Source organism: Labrus bergylta, chromosome 6, assembly GCF_963930695.1.
Source record: "Labrus bergylta chromosome 6, fLabBer1.1, whole genome shotgun sequence".
In the NCBI taxonomy this organism is placed as follows: domain Eukaryota; kingdom Metazoa; phylum Chordata; class Actinopteri; order Labriformes; family Labridae; genus Labrus; species Labrus bergylta.
Genome location: NC_089200.1, coordinates 5178115 through 5196853, shown reverse-complemented (window position 1 = coordinate 5196853; position 18739 = coordinate 5178115). Strand labels below are relative to the sequence as shown.

The 18739-nt window shown below is 41.1% G+C and overlaps 1 protein-coding gene and 1 long non-coding RNA gene across 2 annotated transcripts in view; both read right to left on the bottom strand.

Moving 5' to 3' along the window:
• Positions 1–18739, bottom strand: part of LOC110000053 (uncharacterized) — an 86721-nt gene that overhangs the window by 32378 nt on the left and 35604 nt on the right. The window contains exon 2 of the long non-coding RNA XR_010666512.1: positions 16894–17243. This is a non-coding gene — a long non-coding RNA (uncharacterized lncRNA). The remainder of the gene's footprint in view (positions 1–16893; positions 17244–18739) is intronic.
• sox2 (SRY-box transcription factor 2) lies at positions 11196–14185 on the bottom strand. The gene has a single exon (XM_020655231.3). The coding sequence runs from the start codon at positions 13132–13134 to the stop codon at positions 12166–12168; it is 969 nt and encodes a 322-aa protein (XP_020510887.1). The 5' UTR covers positions 13135–14185; the 3' UTR covers positions 11196–12165.

The following is an 18739-nucleotide window of genomic DNA, read 5'->3' as shown; positions in this document are numbered from 1 at the left end:
AGCAGAAGGGATCTTTGATGAAAGCAACTGCACAAAAGTAGAAAGCTATCAAAACTAAACATTCTTTTTAAAAAGGCTCTCAGGGACTTCTAAAGAAATACACTGAGACTGTAGAGAGGCCTGTGACGCATAATTTTGAATAAAAGCCAGAAATCTGTGGGAGCAAATGTTCTTACAATATGTACAGAAGAAGACTTGTTTGTGTTTTTCCCTGTAGAGAAAACTTTGTTGTGTTTATGTGATGAAGACAAAAAATGAATATGAACTCCATGTCATGTTTTATTTTTGATTTAAGGACTATTTAAAGGCTTCTTTTTTTGTTTTTTTTTAGTTCTGGTGGATGCATGCTGTTGTGGAGTCTCAGACAGAATTAAAAAAGTCCTTTGTTAGCATTTTGAATATAAGTTGTTAATATGTGATAAGTGTTTTACCACTGCAAAGGTTGTTTGTGCATGACACAGTACACACATTTGAATCCAGTGCAGGGAAAAGACATCTTTCTAAATGAACATCAGAGGGTATCTGTAACTATAACACACACACACACACACACACTCATATTCTTGTTTGAGCACAAAGCTCTGCTTCTTTTGAACTTTTCTGTGAATCAGCCGTCTATTGGAGGAAAACAATGTTCCTGTAAGGACTGTAAATCATCCTCTAATCTAATCTTATGTGATCTAAACGAGTGATCTGATCTGATGGTGTTTTAATGTTTTACACCTCCTCAGACGATAAAGCTGAATTACTGACAGATTGACAGACAGTATGAATCTGCTGAGAGGATTTAGACACTTCATTAAGTGAAGTTATGGAAGAAATAGGGGAAAATAACTACAGGAAATAACACTTTAAAAAGATTACAAGTCATCGTTGTACAAAAGAGAATTCCTAACTTGTGGAAAATAAGAAAATATAAAACTCTTTCAAATGTGCCTCGGTCTGAGTCAGTGAGAAACAACTTCGGTCCACTTACTGCATCTGTCTGTCTGCCTGTCTGTCTGTAACTGTCCTGTCTGATTATCTCTCCCGGTTGGCCCCGAGGGGACACCCACACACTGAAAGAGGCCACTCTTCCATTCAACAACAGCTTCTGTCAGAGCGAGCGAGCGAGGCAGAGAGAGAAAGAGAGCGAGTGTGAGAGAGAGAGAGAGAGAGAGAGAGAGAGCGCGAGTGTGAGACCTTAGAGTCACCAGCTCCAGAATAGCCTGATAGTGGACTGATGCAATCGATCGAAATCTACACTACAGTCAACACCATCGACCGGGAGACATATTTTACACTTCATAAAAGGAAAAAATGTCTCTGCAGAGGAGCAGAAATGTGCAGACGAATTGTTACAGTTTCATTTTGAGCAGAAAAAAGGGGAAAGACGCAAGCAAAAAGCAGAATTTTACTAACTAAAACTTCACTTATTTCAAAACATGACTTAGAAGAGACACTAAAGCTGTGTCAGGCGGTTGAAGCAGGCTGATGTATAGAAATGAAATGTCTTAATGAGCTCTGCTTTATGGCAGGGATGTTAGATACACGCAGTTGAATCTGCAGGGGACAAGAAGTCTGACTCACTACAACACGTCTTGTGACATTTCTGAAACGTTATTGTCATTTAAGGGTAAATCGACTAATCAATGTTGCAGCTAAATCGATCATGTAACAGATAATGAGCCCTAATTAATTATAAGGAAGGTCCTTTTTCATTTACAAGTTAATTTCAGTTTCATTCAAAGCTTTAGAGTGACAAGAAATGAACCTGCAACCAGTGCAACAAGGACTGTAGCCTCTGCACATGGGGGGCAGCCTGCTCTACCATACTGAGCTAAACCAGCAGCCCCCCCCATGTCTACTTACTTTTTTAAAGTAGCACACAATAACCAGCAGAGGTCAGATGAATAATTCAGCAGTGAAAGAGATCTGACATTTCCACATGCAGGAATATAATCTGTGGTGATGTTCTGTGTGTCAACATGATTTGTTTGTAAGAGCAACAGTGTCTCAGAAGTGAAGAGTCTGAACACACAAGCAGGTGGGGAAGAAAAAAAGCATTTAGCAAATTTGACATTTAGAGGAAGATCTCATCCACTGATGGGGGATGAATATGTCTGATGTGCTGATTCTCAAGCAGAGGAAATAAGAGCAGACTTTGAGGGGGGGAAGGAGGCGGGGGTAAAGGATGGCCTACATATACGTGTAGTATGTGTTTGTGTGTGAGAAGCTGAGAGCGCTTGTCATGTCGATGTCACTAACAAAGCCTTTGAACCACTTCAGCATGTCTGTGGCACTTTGTAATGTAAGCCGGCCCCTTTAAAACACATTAACAGCTTGTCCTGTGGGTGTAAAGCAGCAACGCACACTAACCAGTGACGACTAATGACACATGGAAATGCAATCTCTAAAAACACTGACGCTTCCAATACCAAACAAATCTAATGAGGACCTAAGTGTTTATTGGACATATGTGACCAAGAAAGGAAACACAGAATTAATTATGTTGGTCTCAAGGCTAAAATGTGTAAAATATGATCTTGAACCATCATATAAATACTTCCACAGTTTAACAAAATGTGCAGAGGTATAAAAAAAAAACATTAGCTAAATAGATCAAACTGAAAAAAACATCATTTTAACTGAAAACTATTTTGTTTATCTTGAAACACGACTTCATAAAAATAATGAGATAACTCATAAACATTATTTTTGGATGAGGCAGTCTAAAGTGATGCATCGCTCCTTCACGATGCATCACTTTGAGGTTATATCCAGACTTCCAACAAATCAGAATCAGAATCAGATTTATTGTCCAGGTATGCTTACACACACACACACACACACACAAGGAATTTAACTTCAGTGAACTGTGCTCTCTTATGTACAGGTACAACATTAAATATCAACAATAAACACAATTAGAAAAGAATAATATTTACATGACTAAATATGAAACAGTGCAGTGCTGCATAGTGCAAAAGATGCTGAAGTAACCTGATAAGTAAAATGCAGTTATGTGACAGATGGGTCAATTAAGATGTCAATTACAGTATTAACGTAAATAAGTGTGAGTATATTGATCATTTAAATTAAATTATATATATATATATATATATATATATATATATATATATATATATATACATACAGTATATGTATATTCACAGTGACGGTTGGTTTAGAGTCAAAAAGTGTGTCAGGATTGGGATCCTGTGTAAACTACATATACAGCAGTAAGGTAAAAGAAACCCTCCTATACTGTTTGAGTTAAAGTAACACATCTAGATGCTGCTTACTTCAGGGGTGTCATGTATGAAAATGCATGTAATAGATGGGACGGGTATATCGAGTTAGATACCCACACACTTACTAGTGCAAACACATAAACAAACTTTCCACATAATCTATTCAGAAGGCTGTGCATGTCCCCGAGGGCTAGAAATGCACGCAGACTGTGGATGACCCCCACCCCACACCACCATCCATTTTTGTCATCGGTCAGCCCGGTATCTAAAGCTTTCAACACGCAACACAGAAGTGTAAACTGCAGAATGTTTGTTTCCACATAGCAAAAAATAAATAGGCCCTATAAGTGCTGAAATGATCACATTTATTTCACAATTTAAAGTTTCAATCTGTGTATTTATATTATAGTTTACAACTGTTTATTTTACGTTTCCTTCATTTGAATATTGACAGAGACAGTTTATTCCAACCATTTTTTTCTGGATGTGTGATATTCTAAAATAGGACAACCCCCTCCTTCCCTCCCACCCGTCCAATGTGCGAGTGGAGTTGTTGGTCAACAGTTGGGTCGGGGGGCCAGGCACAGGGAGGGGAGGGCCGGGAACAATGGAAGGTGCTGTTATAGAGGAGGCTAGAGTCGGTGGAGAGAGAGAGAGAGAGAGCGAGAGAGAGAGAGAGGCAGGCTGATGACAGAGTGAAAGAGGTTAGTGTCTATGCTGGGAAATGAGACCAGAGGAGGGTGGCTGGAGGGAGAAGGGGGGGGGGGGAGTCCTCCTGTGTCTGTTTGCTTGTTAATGATGATTCAGTCCCATCAGCTCAACAGCCTTCTTCTCTATCAAGGAATCTCTCTGAATGCACTCAGACAAAGTGCGTCACAAAAAACACCTTTATTACTGTACAAAAAAACAACCCGGATGAGCTACTCTAAAACAAAGAAACTTTCAAAAACAGAAATCCCAAATGATCTGATAATATTTCTAATAAAATCGATTACTTATTTCGTTGTGTTTTTGTTTTTTAAATCAGAGGAATAAAACCGCATTATTTGCATTATAGGCAGAGAACCGAAACTTTTCCGTTTTCTTGTTGCTGCAATTTTGTTGACGCCAGTGGGAAACGAAAAAACAACACTTTTTTATTGGCTATTGTTTTTTTTAAAAGGGAGGTTTTAAAAATTCAACCACGGACGGTGCTGAAAATCAAAGTGGTGAGCCAGACTTCCAGTGGGGCCTACAAGCAGCAGTCCTGAAGAGGATGGACCCCAACCTCACATTTTGTGAATCTATACTAACGATTTATTGTATCCAACCAAACATCTCATGCATCCTCCTGGGCTTCATAAAGTGCGATTCAGACGCTGAAAATGGGAATTTACTGCCCTGCCTATGAGTCTGCAGGCAATAAAAAACGTCATCTTGTCTAGCCTATAAAAGCGATTATTTACATTTTCGAAATCACGACGGGGTCTGTCCTTCACTTTCTCTTATCATCTGGCGTTACTTAATTCCAAAATTGATTTTTGTGTCAAATTAAGGAGGTGTTGCATTTGGTCTTGTTCTTTTGGCCTTACACTGCTGTGCAGATTACCCCCGCCTTTGCCCTCCTCCTCCTTCTCCTCCTCCTCCTCCTCCTCCTCCTCCTCCTCCTCCCCTAAAACCCTCACCAGGGCCTGAGGAGGGACATCAATATACACAGTCTCCAAATTTCCGGACAACAAAGGCGCAGCAGAGCATGCACCACTTTCACTTGTAGCTGCTGCATCATGACGGGCCGGTCCCGTACACAAACACATCCTGTCACCTGTTGCTTTAAAGAGCAAAACTTCGTCCAAGAAGCAAGAACATTTTAAATTAAAACAAGTTGAAAATAGACTTTTACAACAACAAAAAAGAAGAGTTATTAAAAGCATATTCTGTGGATCAATAAGTTCACATTTCCTGCTTTAATGTGTCCTCTCCTCTCTTCTCTGTAGCCTATTTCTCTTTTCCGTCTCTATATAACTGATTTGTGTTGAGCCCCCAAATTTGAGCTGCATTGTCCTCTCTCTCTCTCTCTCTCTCTCCCCACACAGCAGCCAGCATGCAGGCTGAGCAAGCCAGCACAGCCAGCCAAGCGTTTGACGTTATTAAATAATAAAGAGATGCTGATCTACGAGCATTGTTGCGGAGGAAAAAAGGCCAATTAGCGTGTCGTTATACTGTCATTATGGCTGTATTAACTCGAATTAGCCATAAGACAATGTGCATATTGACACTTGCATTTTTAGTGTTTATTGACTGGGGGGTGGGGGTGGGGGGGATATGAGTGTGTACATTAACAAAAGCAAGTGGAATTCCGTGATTTAAACAGCACAAAAGATATGGCCCTAATACAGATTTGATTGACATCATGGGGAAACAGACACATTCACCGGTAAGAATAATTTAGATTTATTGAAGGGAGTTTCATTAGTCAAATTAAAACTGAGGGGTAAAGTAGCCTAATTGATTTTCTTTTTTTTTTTTTATCTAATAGCCATAACGACCTAAAAAAGTGGCCTAAAAGAATCATTCTAAAACTTTAATACAATTAAAACTTCTACCTAAAAAGTTCAATCAGCGACTCTGCTGTCTTTAAGTTTGGTGCTAAACTAAAGGATTTCCCTGCATGGGAGGCTACAGTATAACAGACCTTATATTGTTGGCTCCCCCCCCCCTCCACTCCCCCCTTTTTTCTCCCCTTTCCTGCACTTTCCCCGGCTCATATGCAAATCGCAAGGAGACGGAATAAGTTATCAGAGGACATGAAAACTTCAGCTTTCATCACCATCAACTAGTGAAGTTCTCAACCGGTGTATGAAAACACATTTCTCTGTAGTGAGCATGTCTTGGGGTCACTATGGGATGGAATAGGCCTTCAAATAATCAAAAAAAATGACAGGGAACTCTAATTCCAACATAACTGGTGTTAAAGCAGCCTTAAAAACACAAAGAAAAAGCCAATAGGTTATTGTTGCACTATAAACTGCTGCTTTTGTGTCGGTTTTCTTAAATTTTATTCAACCAGAGAATGGAGGGTTTGTAAGGGGACTACTGTATTGTTTTTCGAGGGTCAGTTTGAGCAGATAATAAAGGGTTTATAAACAGAGATATCTATCTTAAATTCATATATCTAGTGATGTAAACAGAAGCTAAATGTCATGAAAAAAGGGGGAAGAAAGTATAAAGGTGGTATTTTACATAAAACATTTAATAATATTCAATGTTTGTGTAGGTGCTGCTGAGACAATATTGCCCCATGGCTTATTGTCAGTGAGCTTTGTTATCTGAAAAACGCACAGGCTGCTGTACAGGAGTTTTTAGACAGGCCTATAGGCTAAATATAAGTCTCCTTACTAAACAAACTTAGAGACATCGTTATTATTTTTTAATGGTTGTGATGCTAAAACGTGCGTTCCCTTAATGATGAAGCTGTCATTATCAATGAGCAGAGATGATGAACGGAGCTCGAGCCGCCGGTGACGTGTTGGGGGAGGAGGGAGGGAGGGAGGGAGGGAGGAAAGGAGACGAGGAGGGTGGTGGGGTTGAGGGGGTTGCAGAGGCCTCGAGTTTGAGAATGCAGGCCGAGAGCAGCGCGAGGCTGATGGCATGCTGGTCTGTGTCAGTGTGTGGTCCTATTCAATGGAAGTGAGTGTGTGTGTGTGTGTGTGTGTGTGTGTGTGTGTGTGTGTGTGTGTGTGTGTGTGTGTGTGTGTGTGTGTGTGTGTGTGTGTGTGTGTGTGTTGAGAAAGAGAGAGAGAGAGAGATACACCGCCCGCTTCCCTTCCCTGCACCTGCGCTAGATCAGCAGGCTACTGGCTGCCATTCAGTCCCTTTAGGCGTCTCACACACACACATACACACACACACACACACACACACACACACACACACACACACACACACACACACACACACACACACACACACACACACACACACGTCTGCTGCTCTCTGCTCCGACAGTTTTGCTATTCATTCATTCTTCCAGGGTCTTTCTCTGTGATGAAGGCAGAGAGGTCTTTAAATAAAATTCAAACAGCATATTAATAACATAATAACACGACCAGAAGGTGAAATCATAAACACTGGCAGTTTCACATTTTATAAGATATCTTCAGTCTAAGAAAAATATTAACTTTACTAACTTTTTTCCTCTCTGATTTAGAAAACCGAAAAGTCATTGAAGAAGATGGCTTAATGCCCAAATCTGTATTATTAGCGTTTTAATCACACATAACATCCACAGGGGGAACGATGATTATATAACTGATGATACAGGTCTGAGTTAATGATATTCTCGTGTTGTTAAACAGATATTACATTTATATAGTTTTTTTTTTTTTATTAGGCATGTGAATCAGTCTTGAATTGAAAGCACGTTAAAGTCCTGATATTGAAAGTTTAAATGGTGTAAATGGAGATGCCATTGCCTCCACGCTGGCAACGACTGGTGTAAAATGCGGACCAAAAAGGCAAAATCTAATGATTCAGAAAACGTACATTCTCGTGAAATAAACGGTGGGCCTAATTATGTGCCTAGAGGACTAAAAAAAAGTAGTGCGTATATATCACTGCTATGTAGCTGAAGCATTGGGTAGTCAATTAGTTAGAAATGGTTTAAGTTGAAGACATTAGGAGAGTTTGGGCCGTATGAAAAGGCAAATAAGGGCAACATGTAGCCTACAAACTACCAACGGAAACGGTCAGGCATCATTGGACTGGCTTCATGCGGGTGACGTCATACCCCACCTCCTTATTATCCGCAACGTGGTGAAAAGGGAAAGTGGCTGTCGTGGGATTACAGGCCACTAAACCCGTTTTGTGTGTGTGTGTGTGTGTGTGTGTGTGTGTGTGTGTGTGTGTGTGTGTGTGTGTGTGTGCGCGCGCGCGCGCGAGTAAGGGGGGGAGGGGGGGTCATATGACCCAATTTTATAGAATCATATAATCTCAACAACAAACATGGGATTTTGAAACCGGTCCTTATAAGCCACCTAGCTGGACTAGTAGTAGCATATCTCCTTTATAAAATCCTATTAATCAATTAATTGTATTATTTTTTTTTTTAATCTTTAATTCCAAGCTGGTTTAAAAAAAAGTTTAGTGACCTGAAGTGACCGAGTCAGTTTCTATGTTCATATTTTTTTGTATTATGTAGCTATTATAACATGTATAACACATAATAAACATCTGCCTAATTGTTGCATATTTATAACACGTCTAAAATGTAACGCCCCCAATGTTGTGGTTATGGCCTCTTGAAAGCTCCCACACGCGCCAGGTTATCGTTGATAACATCTGAGAGTTTTTTTTTTTTCTTCTTCTTTAAAGCGAGGGGCAAAAAAAAAAAAAGCAGAGGCGCGCGCTTACCACCTGTTGCAGTCCAAATATCCCCGAGACTCTGCACGCGAGCAACAGAAGGGGGGAAGGATGGATGGATGGATGAGGGGTGGATGAGGGGTAGATGGATGGATGAAAGGGTTTTAGAGGAACACTTTGACGGGCCTTTCTGCTCATACACACCTGAACACACCTGCTTATCCGCATGGTTTGAACATTTCAGGGGGGACCAGAGTTTGTTTTTTTTTTCTCCCTTTTTTGTCTTTGTGTCGATTAAAAAAACAGAAATACGACACTTAGGCTACATCACACTTTGAAACTAATGAGATTATTTGACAGCGTCATGGTGGAATCACTTCTATCACCATAAAACCATTCGACTCTAAATTCTCTGGGTTAGCGGCCTATTCCGTGCTGCAACTTTTTAAAAAGGAAAGTCAGAGTTTAAAGGAGTCTGAGATTGAATCACATTTTGGAGAGCATATCGGCTAATTGTGGGCTAATATTTTTCAACAAAGATAACGAGAGAAGATTTACAGTGTCCTGTATGTGTCCTCGATCACTTGGAAATGGAAAGGGACACTTTTTTTTAAAGGACGTTTTGATAAAAAAAAAAAAAGAAAAAGAAAAAAAAAAAAAATTTTAATCTAAAGGCTGGATGTTTGACTTTGGTTTAAGTTTCTTTTTACAAATATATCAAACCAATTAAAAAAAGAGAAAATGTTGATTGCTAGGCTATCAAACACGATAACAAAAATGATTTCGCCCTCCTATTTTTAAAAGCAGCCATGGCCTTATTTCAGCCCCCTTGTCTGTGTCAACATACAAGCTTTACAGGCGTTACTAATAAGATATATCTTATTACAACACTGCACAGAACATGTTAGTTGATCATCAAATACATCCAGTATTCTCTGCACACATCAAAGGTGCCGCGCTCTGCTAGGGAAAAAAATAATCATTCTGCGGGGGCCTCCGGGCCTTAATGCAGGGGCCCGGTTTTTACGGAAAGACGGGGAGGGGGGAGGAGAATTTTAAAACGTCTACTTGTTCGACCTTTTGAAAAACACTTTGTTTATCACCGGTGTTCTCGGCTATTACAACCAATTCAGCTGCTTGGATCAATAATTAATGCAGCAACCAACGATCTTGTGACCTCTTAAAGGTCCAGCTGAGAGAGAGAGAGAGAGAGAGAGAGAGAGAGAGAGAGAGAGTAAGACATGAGAGAGAGAGTGAGAGAGTGGAGGGATAAATACCGAGGGGCCTCTTCAAATATTCATCCGCCGGTTAATGTGAGCTCCGATCCCCCGGGACCCAGACTGCAAGACACAACGGCCTTAATCTACCTCTCTGTTCACACACACACACACACACACACACACACACACACACACACACAAGCACACACACACCTGATTTAAAACCGTTAATAAAATTCAGAGCCGACAGTTAGCTCATCATAAGGATTATTGTTATTAAGGGGGGGGGGGGGGGGAGAGCATGTGGACAATTTGGAACCGGTTCTATGTTTTAGGCTATTTTATTTTTTTACGCAGGAGGTGTGTGAAATAACCGGGGGAGCTTGAACCGTGAGAACCGGGGTTAACGGGAAACAGCAGGGCCCATTTGATTAAACATTAAATTAAAATGGCCACTCACTCCAGCCTATATGGCGCTATTACTTTGCAGAATAATAATAAAAAAAAAAAGCAGGTCTCGCTCGCCTGGCTCCTTTCAAGAGGGCTCACCTTCAATTTAGCCTTAATTGAACATTTTGGGATGGTGAGCACAGCTGTGTGATTTTTTTTTTTTTATATAGGGGGGAAAAAAGAAGCAGAGAAAGCATCCAAAAGGCAACACACACCTTGTTAAATAAAACAACAAGAGGAGCTGTTTCAACATGAATAAAGAAAAGGCCTGCAGCTCATGAGATTAAGCTTGTTGTAAATACTCATAAAACATCCACAGTTGCCGTCACAGTCATTAAAATAAAAATGACAGAAATCCTCCTGTCAGTTTACATAAATCTAATAACTGTCATGTGGGGGATTATAAATCTGATTTATGAGTTTAGAGCATATGTCCAATTATTCCTCCCTCAGTCCCATTCAATAGCCTAAAAATACTAACAAGGTTAAAAATAGAATAAGAGGTATTAAGCTACAAGAATTTTTTTTTTTTTTTAAATGGGCCTGTGCAGAAGTGCTGAATATTTTTCTTCTTTTTATTGAATATTGATTGTGAAGAGGAGAAATTGCAGTCTATACCTGGGGGTGTTGGGACATTTTGATAGAGAAATCTTCCCCCCTTTTTTAAGGAGACTTTGGCTTGATGGGGAACATCCGCAGGCACTATAGAAAATACAAACGTGATTAACCTCGACAAAGCTGAATTATTTGATCACTGCAGATATAGATATGTTTTTCTTATTCTTTAATCTAAAATAGTTTGAACTGTACAGTTTACATCTGATTTGACAATATCAAATGTAAAAGAAAAAAAAAATCCACAAACAGGTGACAACTCAACATGATGGACTGCATGCACACAGAAAAAAATAAACTGAGAGAAATAAAAATCAAAACTCAAACAATTTCAAGTATCCAAATTTCCAAAATTTATTCATTTCAAACTGCATATTGAAAAATAATATACTCAGTTGAAATTGTACCTGTTATAAGGATGGTATTAGTTCCGGTATATATTTACATGGAGTGGGTTGGCTTCTGCGTACAGGGCCACAATTTTTAAAATTACAACTACGGGAATGAATGTTTGGAAATAAAAACTTAAAAATATCACAGTAAATATACAGAAATTGTACAAATCAATTAGAAAATAAAGAGCGTCATACCTCTAACAGATGAAAAGTGGGAGACGGAAATGGAAATATAAATTAACAACCTATATTTTAAGCTGTATGAGAGAAAAAAAAAGTGTCTTATCTTCCTTTTTTTTAATATAAGAAATTAAATGTTTAGTAACCTTTAAATGATAAAAAAAAACAGTATTACCTGCTTCGTTTTATGTCCCTTTTCTTTCCAATCTATGCAGTAATAAAGGAGCATAACTGATCGCTCCTATAAATTGCAGTTCTGCCATTTTCACTTTTTAATATTTTCTGCAGAACCGACGTTGCCTTTATATATATATATATATATATATAAAAAAAAAAAAAAAGAAAAGAAAAAATGCAACCTCTTGCAGTTTAACAAACAATTTCATCTGATTGTAATGTTTCTTTGATAAATACTGTACAAAAGATGATTGCAATAATAAAACATTTGATTGCGACTCCCACTTTCTTTTCTAGTCTTCCAAACTTCATCCACCAAGTGAAGAGAGGGGGGGGGGGGTCTCCTAAGTTCCTCTAGAGCTTCCGTAGAATAAAATGAAAGAATAAAAGAGTCGTGTGTCCTTTTTCTTGGAGACTTCTATACAACTTTTTCCCACCCCGAAATTTTTCTGTACAAAAATAGTCCAACGTTAATAGTCCACAGTTTCTCTTATAAAAGTTCTTTTCTCTCTCTCTCTATCTCTCTCTCTCTCTCTCTCTCTCTCTCTCTCTGTCTGCTTACATGTGTGTTAACGGCAGCGTGCCGTTGATCGTCGTACCGGGCACGGTACTCTGGTAGTGCCCGGACATGTGTAGCCGGGTCTGGGCGCTCTGCTCGCTGACCTCCGCCCCGGGCAAGTACATGCTGATCATGTCCCTCAGATCCCCGCTTTGGCAGCCGGGGGCGGCCCGGTGGGATGACGAGGTGACGACGGGCGGGCTGGAGCTGCTGGACTCGGACTTTACCACCGAGGAGGGTCCCATGGAGCCCAGGGCGGTCATCCCCGGCGTGCTCTGCTGGGAGTAGGACATGGAGTAGGTAGGCGAGCCGTTCATGTAGCTCTGGGAGCTCGTCATGGTGTTGTACTGCAGCGCGCTCATGTCGTAGCGGTGCATGGACTGCATCTGGCCCGCGTTGTGCGCGTTAAGCCCCGGGTGCTGGTAGCTCAGCTGGTCCTGCATCATACCGTAACCACCGTTGGTCCAGCCGTTCATGTGTGCCGCGTAGCTGTCCATCCTCTGGTTCACTCCACCGCCCAGCCCGGCCCCGACCCCTACACCGACCCCACCTCCCATCCCGTTACCTCCGGGAGACAGCAGCCCGCCGGGCAAGGTGTACTTGTCCTTCTTCATGAGGGTCTTGGTTTTCCGCCGGGGCCGGTATTTGTAATCCGGATGCTCCTTCATGTGCAGGGCCCGCAGCCTCTTGGCTTCGTCGATGAAAGGTCTCTTCTCGCTCTCCGACAGAAGTTTCCACTCCGCGCCCAGCCTCTTGCTTATCTCCGAGTTGTGCATTTTGGGGTTTTCTTGCGCCATCTTCCTCCTCTGGCCCCGGGACCACACCATGAACGCGTTCATGGGTCTCTTGACCCGCTCCGGACTGTTCTTCTGGTTGGCACCGGTGCCGGACGAGTTGGTGTTGCCCGAGCCCCCCGTGTTGGTCTGGGGAGCTGGGGGCTTCAGTTCAGTCTCCATCATGTTATACATCAGGAACAGCTTTTTTTTTTGGAGTGGGAGCTCCCGAAGCAGAGGGGAAAAAGCAAAAGAGACAAGCTGAACGCGAAGTTACCTGTCGATTTTGTTCTCTGCAACTTTTTTTCCTCTGGACGAAAAAAAAACAACCAGCACCAAGCCGCGTCTCCACACACTCTCTCCCTCACTCACTCTCTCTCTCTTTGCCTCTCACTGAGTGTGTGTCAGAGTGTATGTGAGTGTGTGTGACAAAGAGCCTTCTCCCAATAGGTCCCTTCTATGTTGTGTCCACAAAACTTCTCCCGTCGCTTCTCCCGGAAAAAAAAAGCATCAACAAAAACTGTACTTTTTTCGCCTCCGTCCGTCCTGAGCCTTGACAACTCCAGATAGTTTTTGAACAAGTTAATAGACAACCATTCATGTGACGAGGCTGTCAGCGAATAAATGGCTTCGACCTGGCCAATCAGAGGCGGCCTGCACCCCTGACACGCCAATGGGAGGCCTTAATTAGCATAAAGGGGGCGGGGTATGTTTTGCCCCGAGACACACACACACACACACACACACACACACACTATCAGGCTTCACATATGAGCCAATACAAAGTACATATTTACTATTTCCAGCATTATGGAGAAAATCCACTGGGCTTATTCAGATATGGTGGCACTTTATGACCTGTTTCCATCATTATTTATAGAAATAAGTTGTAAAAGCTGTTGTAAAGAAAAGTTTTAATTTTTAAAACTTAGTAAAAGAACAAAAAGTTTCATGTTATTTAAAAAAAAAAATGTTATTTTTTAATGTTGTCATTCCTACATATTCATTCAGTTTTTAGCCTTAATTCTAACAGCTGATGTCACGAATGAGATATAGTCAAATAAGGGGGAACGTGTTAAATAAATATATCACATTTTGACAGTTATTGTGTCAGATTGTTCTGATTCAAAAGGATTGTTCTGACATTAAGTACCGGCCGTGACATTGCTGTTGTTCAAAAACCAAAAAGTCACTAATTCCTCCCACTTAGCTGCCCCCCAATAACAGAACAACACTTAAATAAACTTAGTTATTTAACTCGATGAATAGCGCTGGTGTGTGTGTGAGATGGGGGGGGGAGCCACGGCTGGTTTTTAGCCTTGAAAAGAGGAAAGGTAATCCAAGATGTTCCCCCCCCAAGTCCCCCTCTTTGTTTAGTGAAGTTGAATGCCAACACACAGAAGGCAGACGGGCTCATCTCAGCACAAATAAGCGCTTTTTGTTTGGGATGTTGTCGCTACATCTGTCCGGACAAAGACCCAACTCCACTCCACTTCCACTGCCACAGTGAAGCTGTTGTTGTTGGGGGGGGGGGGCTTTGTAGTGCAGTTTGAGGGGGGAGAGAGAGAGAGACACGGCCTACGGGCTGGAGAAATAAAGGTGAGGAATATTTAAGAGATAAAGTGTGTTTGCTACCAAAAGGACGCAGCTCATTCATATAAGCCCTGAACAAGCGTGTCAGCCAATTAGTGAATGAAAACAGTGGCCTCCACCTGCCTCACTTCATTCCGGATCAAACGGAGCACACTGCAGGATTATTACGACATGAAAAACGCGGCATCATCTGATTTAAAGACTGAATTGTTTCCCTTCACATGGTTTTAATGCTCAAAGTGAACAAAGTTTTCAGGGGGGGGGGGAAGTGTTGGATCCACTTTGTTTCAGCCTTGACTATCTATCAATCTGAAGCAGAAGGCGTCCTACTGCGTGACACAAGTGCCGCCTACTGGACAGATGGAGAACTACAGGAAAGGCCAAAAAAAAAGCCCTGACAGATTTCTTTTTTTACCAGAGAATTGAGAAGGAATGGATGATGGGATGTTTTCAAAAAGTCGGTTAAAATGTCAAAAAGTGGCACACAAAAACAATTAAAATCTGAAGACAAAAAAAGAAAATAATACAATAATTAACACACCGAACAAAAGAGAAGCTAAACGAGATGAAACACAGGTAAGGCCTATTCAGCCTGGTTTGGATGTGTCAGCCAGACAACCCCAATTATTAAAGCCAGATCGAGAACACACACCTGAAATAATTCAATTTAAATGCGTGTCTCCAGATTAAATCATAATTGAAAGCGAATAGATCAAGCCTTATTATTTTTTTGTTTTAGTCATTTGATAATAAATGGAGGAGCGGAGCACCTCCTGCTCTCATTATGCCGGCCCTTGGCAACCTTACATAAGATTCATCTTGTGCTTAATAGGCTGCGAGAGGCGACACATGCAGCTCGCTCCATTATAATGCAAGGTTGAAATGGTGCCGCTCGGCTGCTATCTGCATCTGAGTGTGTTCCCCGCTACCTCTAATCTGCTTATGATAATAAAGGAACAGCGGGGGCCCTGCAGCTCACTGAAAGCACACCCCATCCAGCCGGGAATGGGCCCTGCATCCACAATCATCCTGAATTAAAGCCGTTGTTTGACAAAAAAACAGGAGAAACACACGGGGCGGCTCCCTGGACCACTTGTAAGTCCCCCCCCCCCCCCCCCCCCTCCTATACACACAGGGCTGAGATGCACAGCAAATAATAGCAGAGCAAAACGACGGAGTTACAAAATACTGTTTAGAGGAAAACGCGCAATTAGTTGACGCAAAAAAAAAAAAAAAAAAATAGCAAAGGCTATATAAAGTTATTCCAACAGAAACGCTCGTCATAGAAGAACTATTGGAAAGTAACATTTGTGAGGTGATATTTTCACATTTTAGTCAATCCAAATAAAAAAAACATAGGCCTATATTTAAAAAAAAAAAAAAAAAAAAAGGTCAAATATCAAATTCTGTTAAAAGTAAGACAAAAATGATAACGGTACTATGGGAATGAGAGGAACAGATTTCAGGTGAAATGCAAATAAAACTTGTTTTTTCTTGCCACTAGGGGCCGTATCAGGGGCTGGAGACAAGCCAAGAAAACACTTTATTCTAAAAGTAACAAAGTCCCTTAAAATCAATGTGAAAAATCAAAATAGATATTTTTTAAGATTTGTGCAGAAATGTTATTTTTATTTTTTATTTGGAGACGTAGAAGAGTCTTTAGACATGTGCTTACTGTTATGTTAGTTTCCTATATATGTTGTCTGCAATGTAAAAAAATATATAGGCTATAATAAAATAATGAATAATGGATTTTCTTTAACGCCTTTATAAAGTTAGTTTAAATAAATCAGAGCATTGCTATTCAGCATAAACGCTATGAATGTAGTTAAATTGACTTTTGAACACATTCGGCTATAATGTAATAAATGATCAAGTATGGCGACGATGAAATTAAAATCTTGATACCAGTTGAATAAATCAAATTCCTTAAAAAAAATAGAATTTAAACGCATCCAAGTTATAAAAAAAATATCGAGGGAGTTTTGTTGACTTCATAATAAAACTGTTCGATATTTAAAAATGTTTACAATAAACACTTAGAGGGTGAAAATAAATGAATAAAAATGAATAATTGTGAATAAATAAATGCCAAATTTGGTGATCGTATCTGTAATCTGTGCGTTCAAACTATCCATGTGTACGTTAAACCGAAGCAGCCAACAAAATCTCAGGCAGTCAGTGCAGCTCATGATGCCATGCGGTGTCATTCCACAACACACCGCCTCAAACACACACTAACATACACACCGAGACACACTCACACACACACACACACACACACACACACACACACACACACACACTCACACACACATAAACACACCCAGGGCTTCTCCTCTCCACCGCACTCAGACTTACTGCCAGTTTGGGGAGTTGTCTTCCTCTCGTCGTGATTGGCACAAATTAAAACAAGATGCCATTTTTCTCGCTCAACCTCCTCCGTAATTTCCTCTCGCTTCCCTTCGGCAAAAGACAAACCCTCAACTTGAGCCCGAGAAAGAGCTCCCGAAACCGGCTATGAAAACGTCCAAAGCCGGGCGGCAACCCCTCTTCCATGTCCAACCCCCCCACACACACACAAAGTCCCCCGGTAGTCCGCGCGGTTTCGATCCGTCAGCCGGTGCGCTGTGGCCGGCGTTGCAGCAGCTCCACGGAGTCCCCCCTGCTCTCTGCCTGTGTGGAGCTCCGCTGTCTTCTTTCCGCGATCCCTGCAACAAGAAAAAGCCGTTTATGGCGACACACAATGTGAAAAGGGGGCCGATTTAAAAAGGAGAAGAATGCAAGCAAGAACAACAAAAGTCAGTTATAGCAAAGTCTATGCCTCTCCTCTCCCTATCTTCCACCCCCTAGCTTAGCCCACATAATGAGCAGGAAAAAAGCTTTATATTTTGTTCACTGGGTATTCACAGATAATTTGAAGCCATTGTTTCTGCCACAGATGGTTCTTTTTAATACAATAACGGTGCTCTTTGTGAATAGCGAGCCCACAATAAAAATCTAAAGCGTCCTCCTGAATAACCATTTTGTTCTCTCTTGTATAGGCCGAACAAAAGCGCCAGTGAGGTAATGGCCTGCCTTATTGAAAGCCTCAGAATGGGGATTTGATAAAGATTTTTTTTTCGCTCCTCTTTTCTTTTTTTTTTTTTTTTGCACAAAGTACACGGCAATGTCACAGAGAAACTGACACGGCATGAAAAGGAAAAAAAAAAAGGCTGCAAAAAGTGCTTGCTATTTCAGGATAGGGTTGCAACTATTTCTAACATATCATTATTATCAGTATAATTATTATTATTAGCCTATTATTATTTTTTATTCATAACTTTGTGCAGGAGTCAGAGGCAAGAGGTTGTTTTTTGGGTTCTGCAGCCGAGCAGGTCAGGTGCAGGCGTGTTATGGATTTTACAATGGAGCTTAAATCCAGAATACATTAGCCTCAAAAGGTCTGCTATGGATTTGGCACACAGTCTCATAATTTTGCATAGGGTGAGTCAAAGTTGTGCTTGATAGAATTAAGTATTCCGGCTGCATACCCTTGGTGTCTTTGCTGAAAACCCCTCCTGTTTCTAATGCTAGCCTCTTCCCCTACAATCGTGCAGAAATATTGCATGGCCTTAAAGCTATACGATAAGAGAGTGTGAAATGTCATAAATGCATGGATGTTAATGGGGGGGGGGAAATCACGCAGAATAAAGCAAAACAAAAAGTCAGGTTGAGATGCACGCCATGCAGGTGTGTGCAGACGACTTGTAATAGCTCCTCCAGGATGGATCCTGTAGCCCTGTATACGCTTGATGTAATTTGTAATTAACTCATGGCTAATCAATAAAGCGTTTAACAGGAAGCACAATGGACACATAGGGGATGATCCCAAAGCCAAACATATTGGATGTCAGTGATCGTTACAAGGTGAGGACACCCTGTCTGTCACAGGGGCAGCGGGAGGAGATAGGAGCACAAGATGAGGGAAGGAGAGAAGGGCAGAGGAGAGGATACAGAGGGGATAAAAAGGAAGGAATAATGGAGGACAGGAGAGGTGAGGTAGAAAAGAGCAAAGAATCCTATTTCAGCTCAGCCAGCGTGGGTAGCAGAGCTATACAGATAAACACACACACAGGATCAGTTTCCGTCTGCAACCGTTACCCCCTCATCCTTCTCAACAATCATATGTATCAAAACACTAACGCACAAACATGGATTATGAACC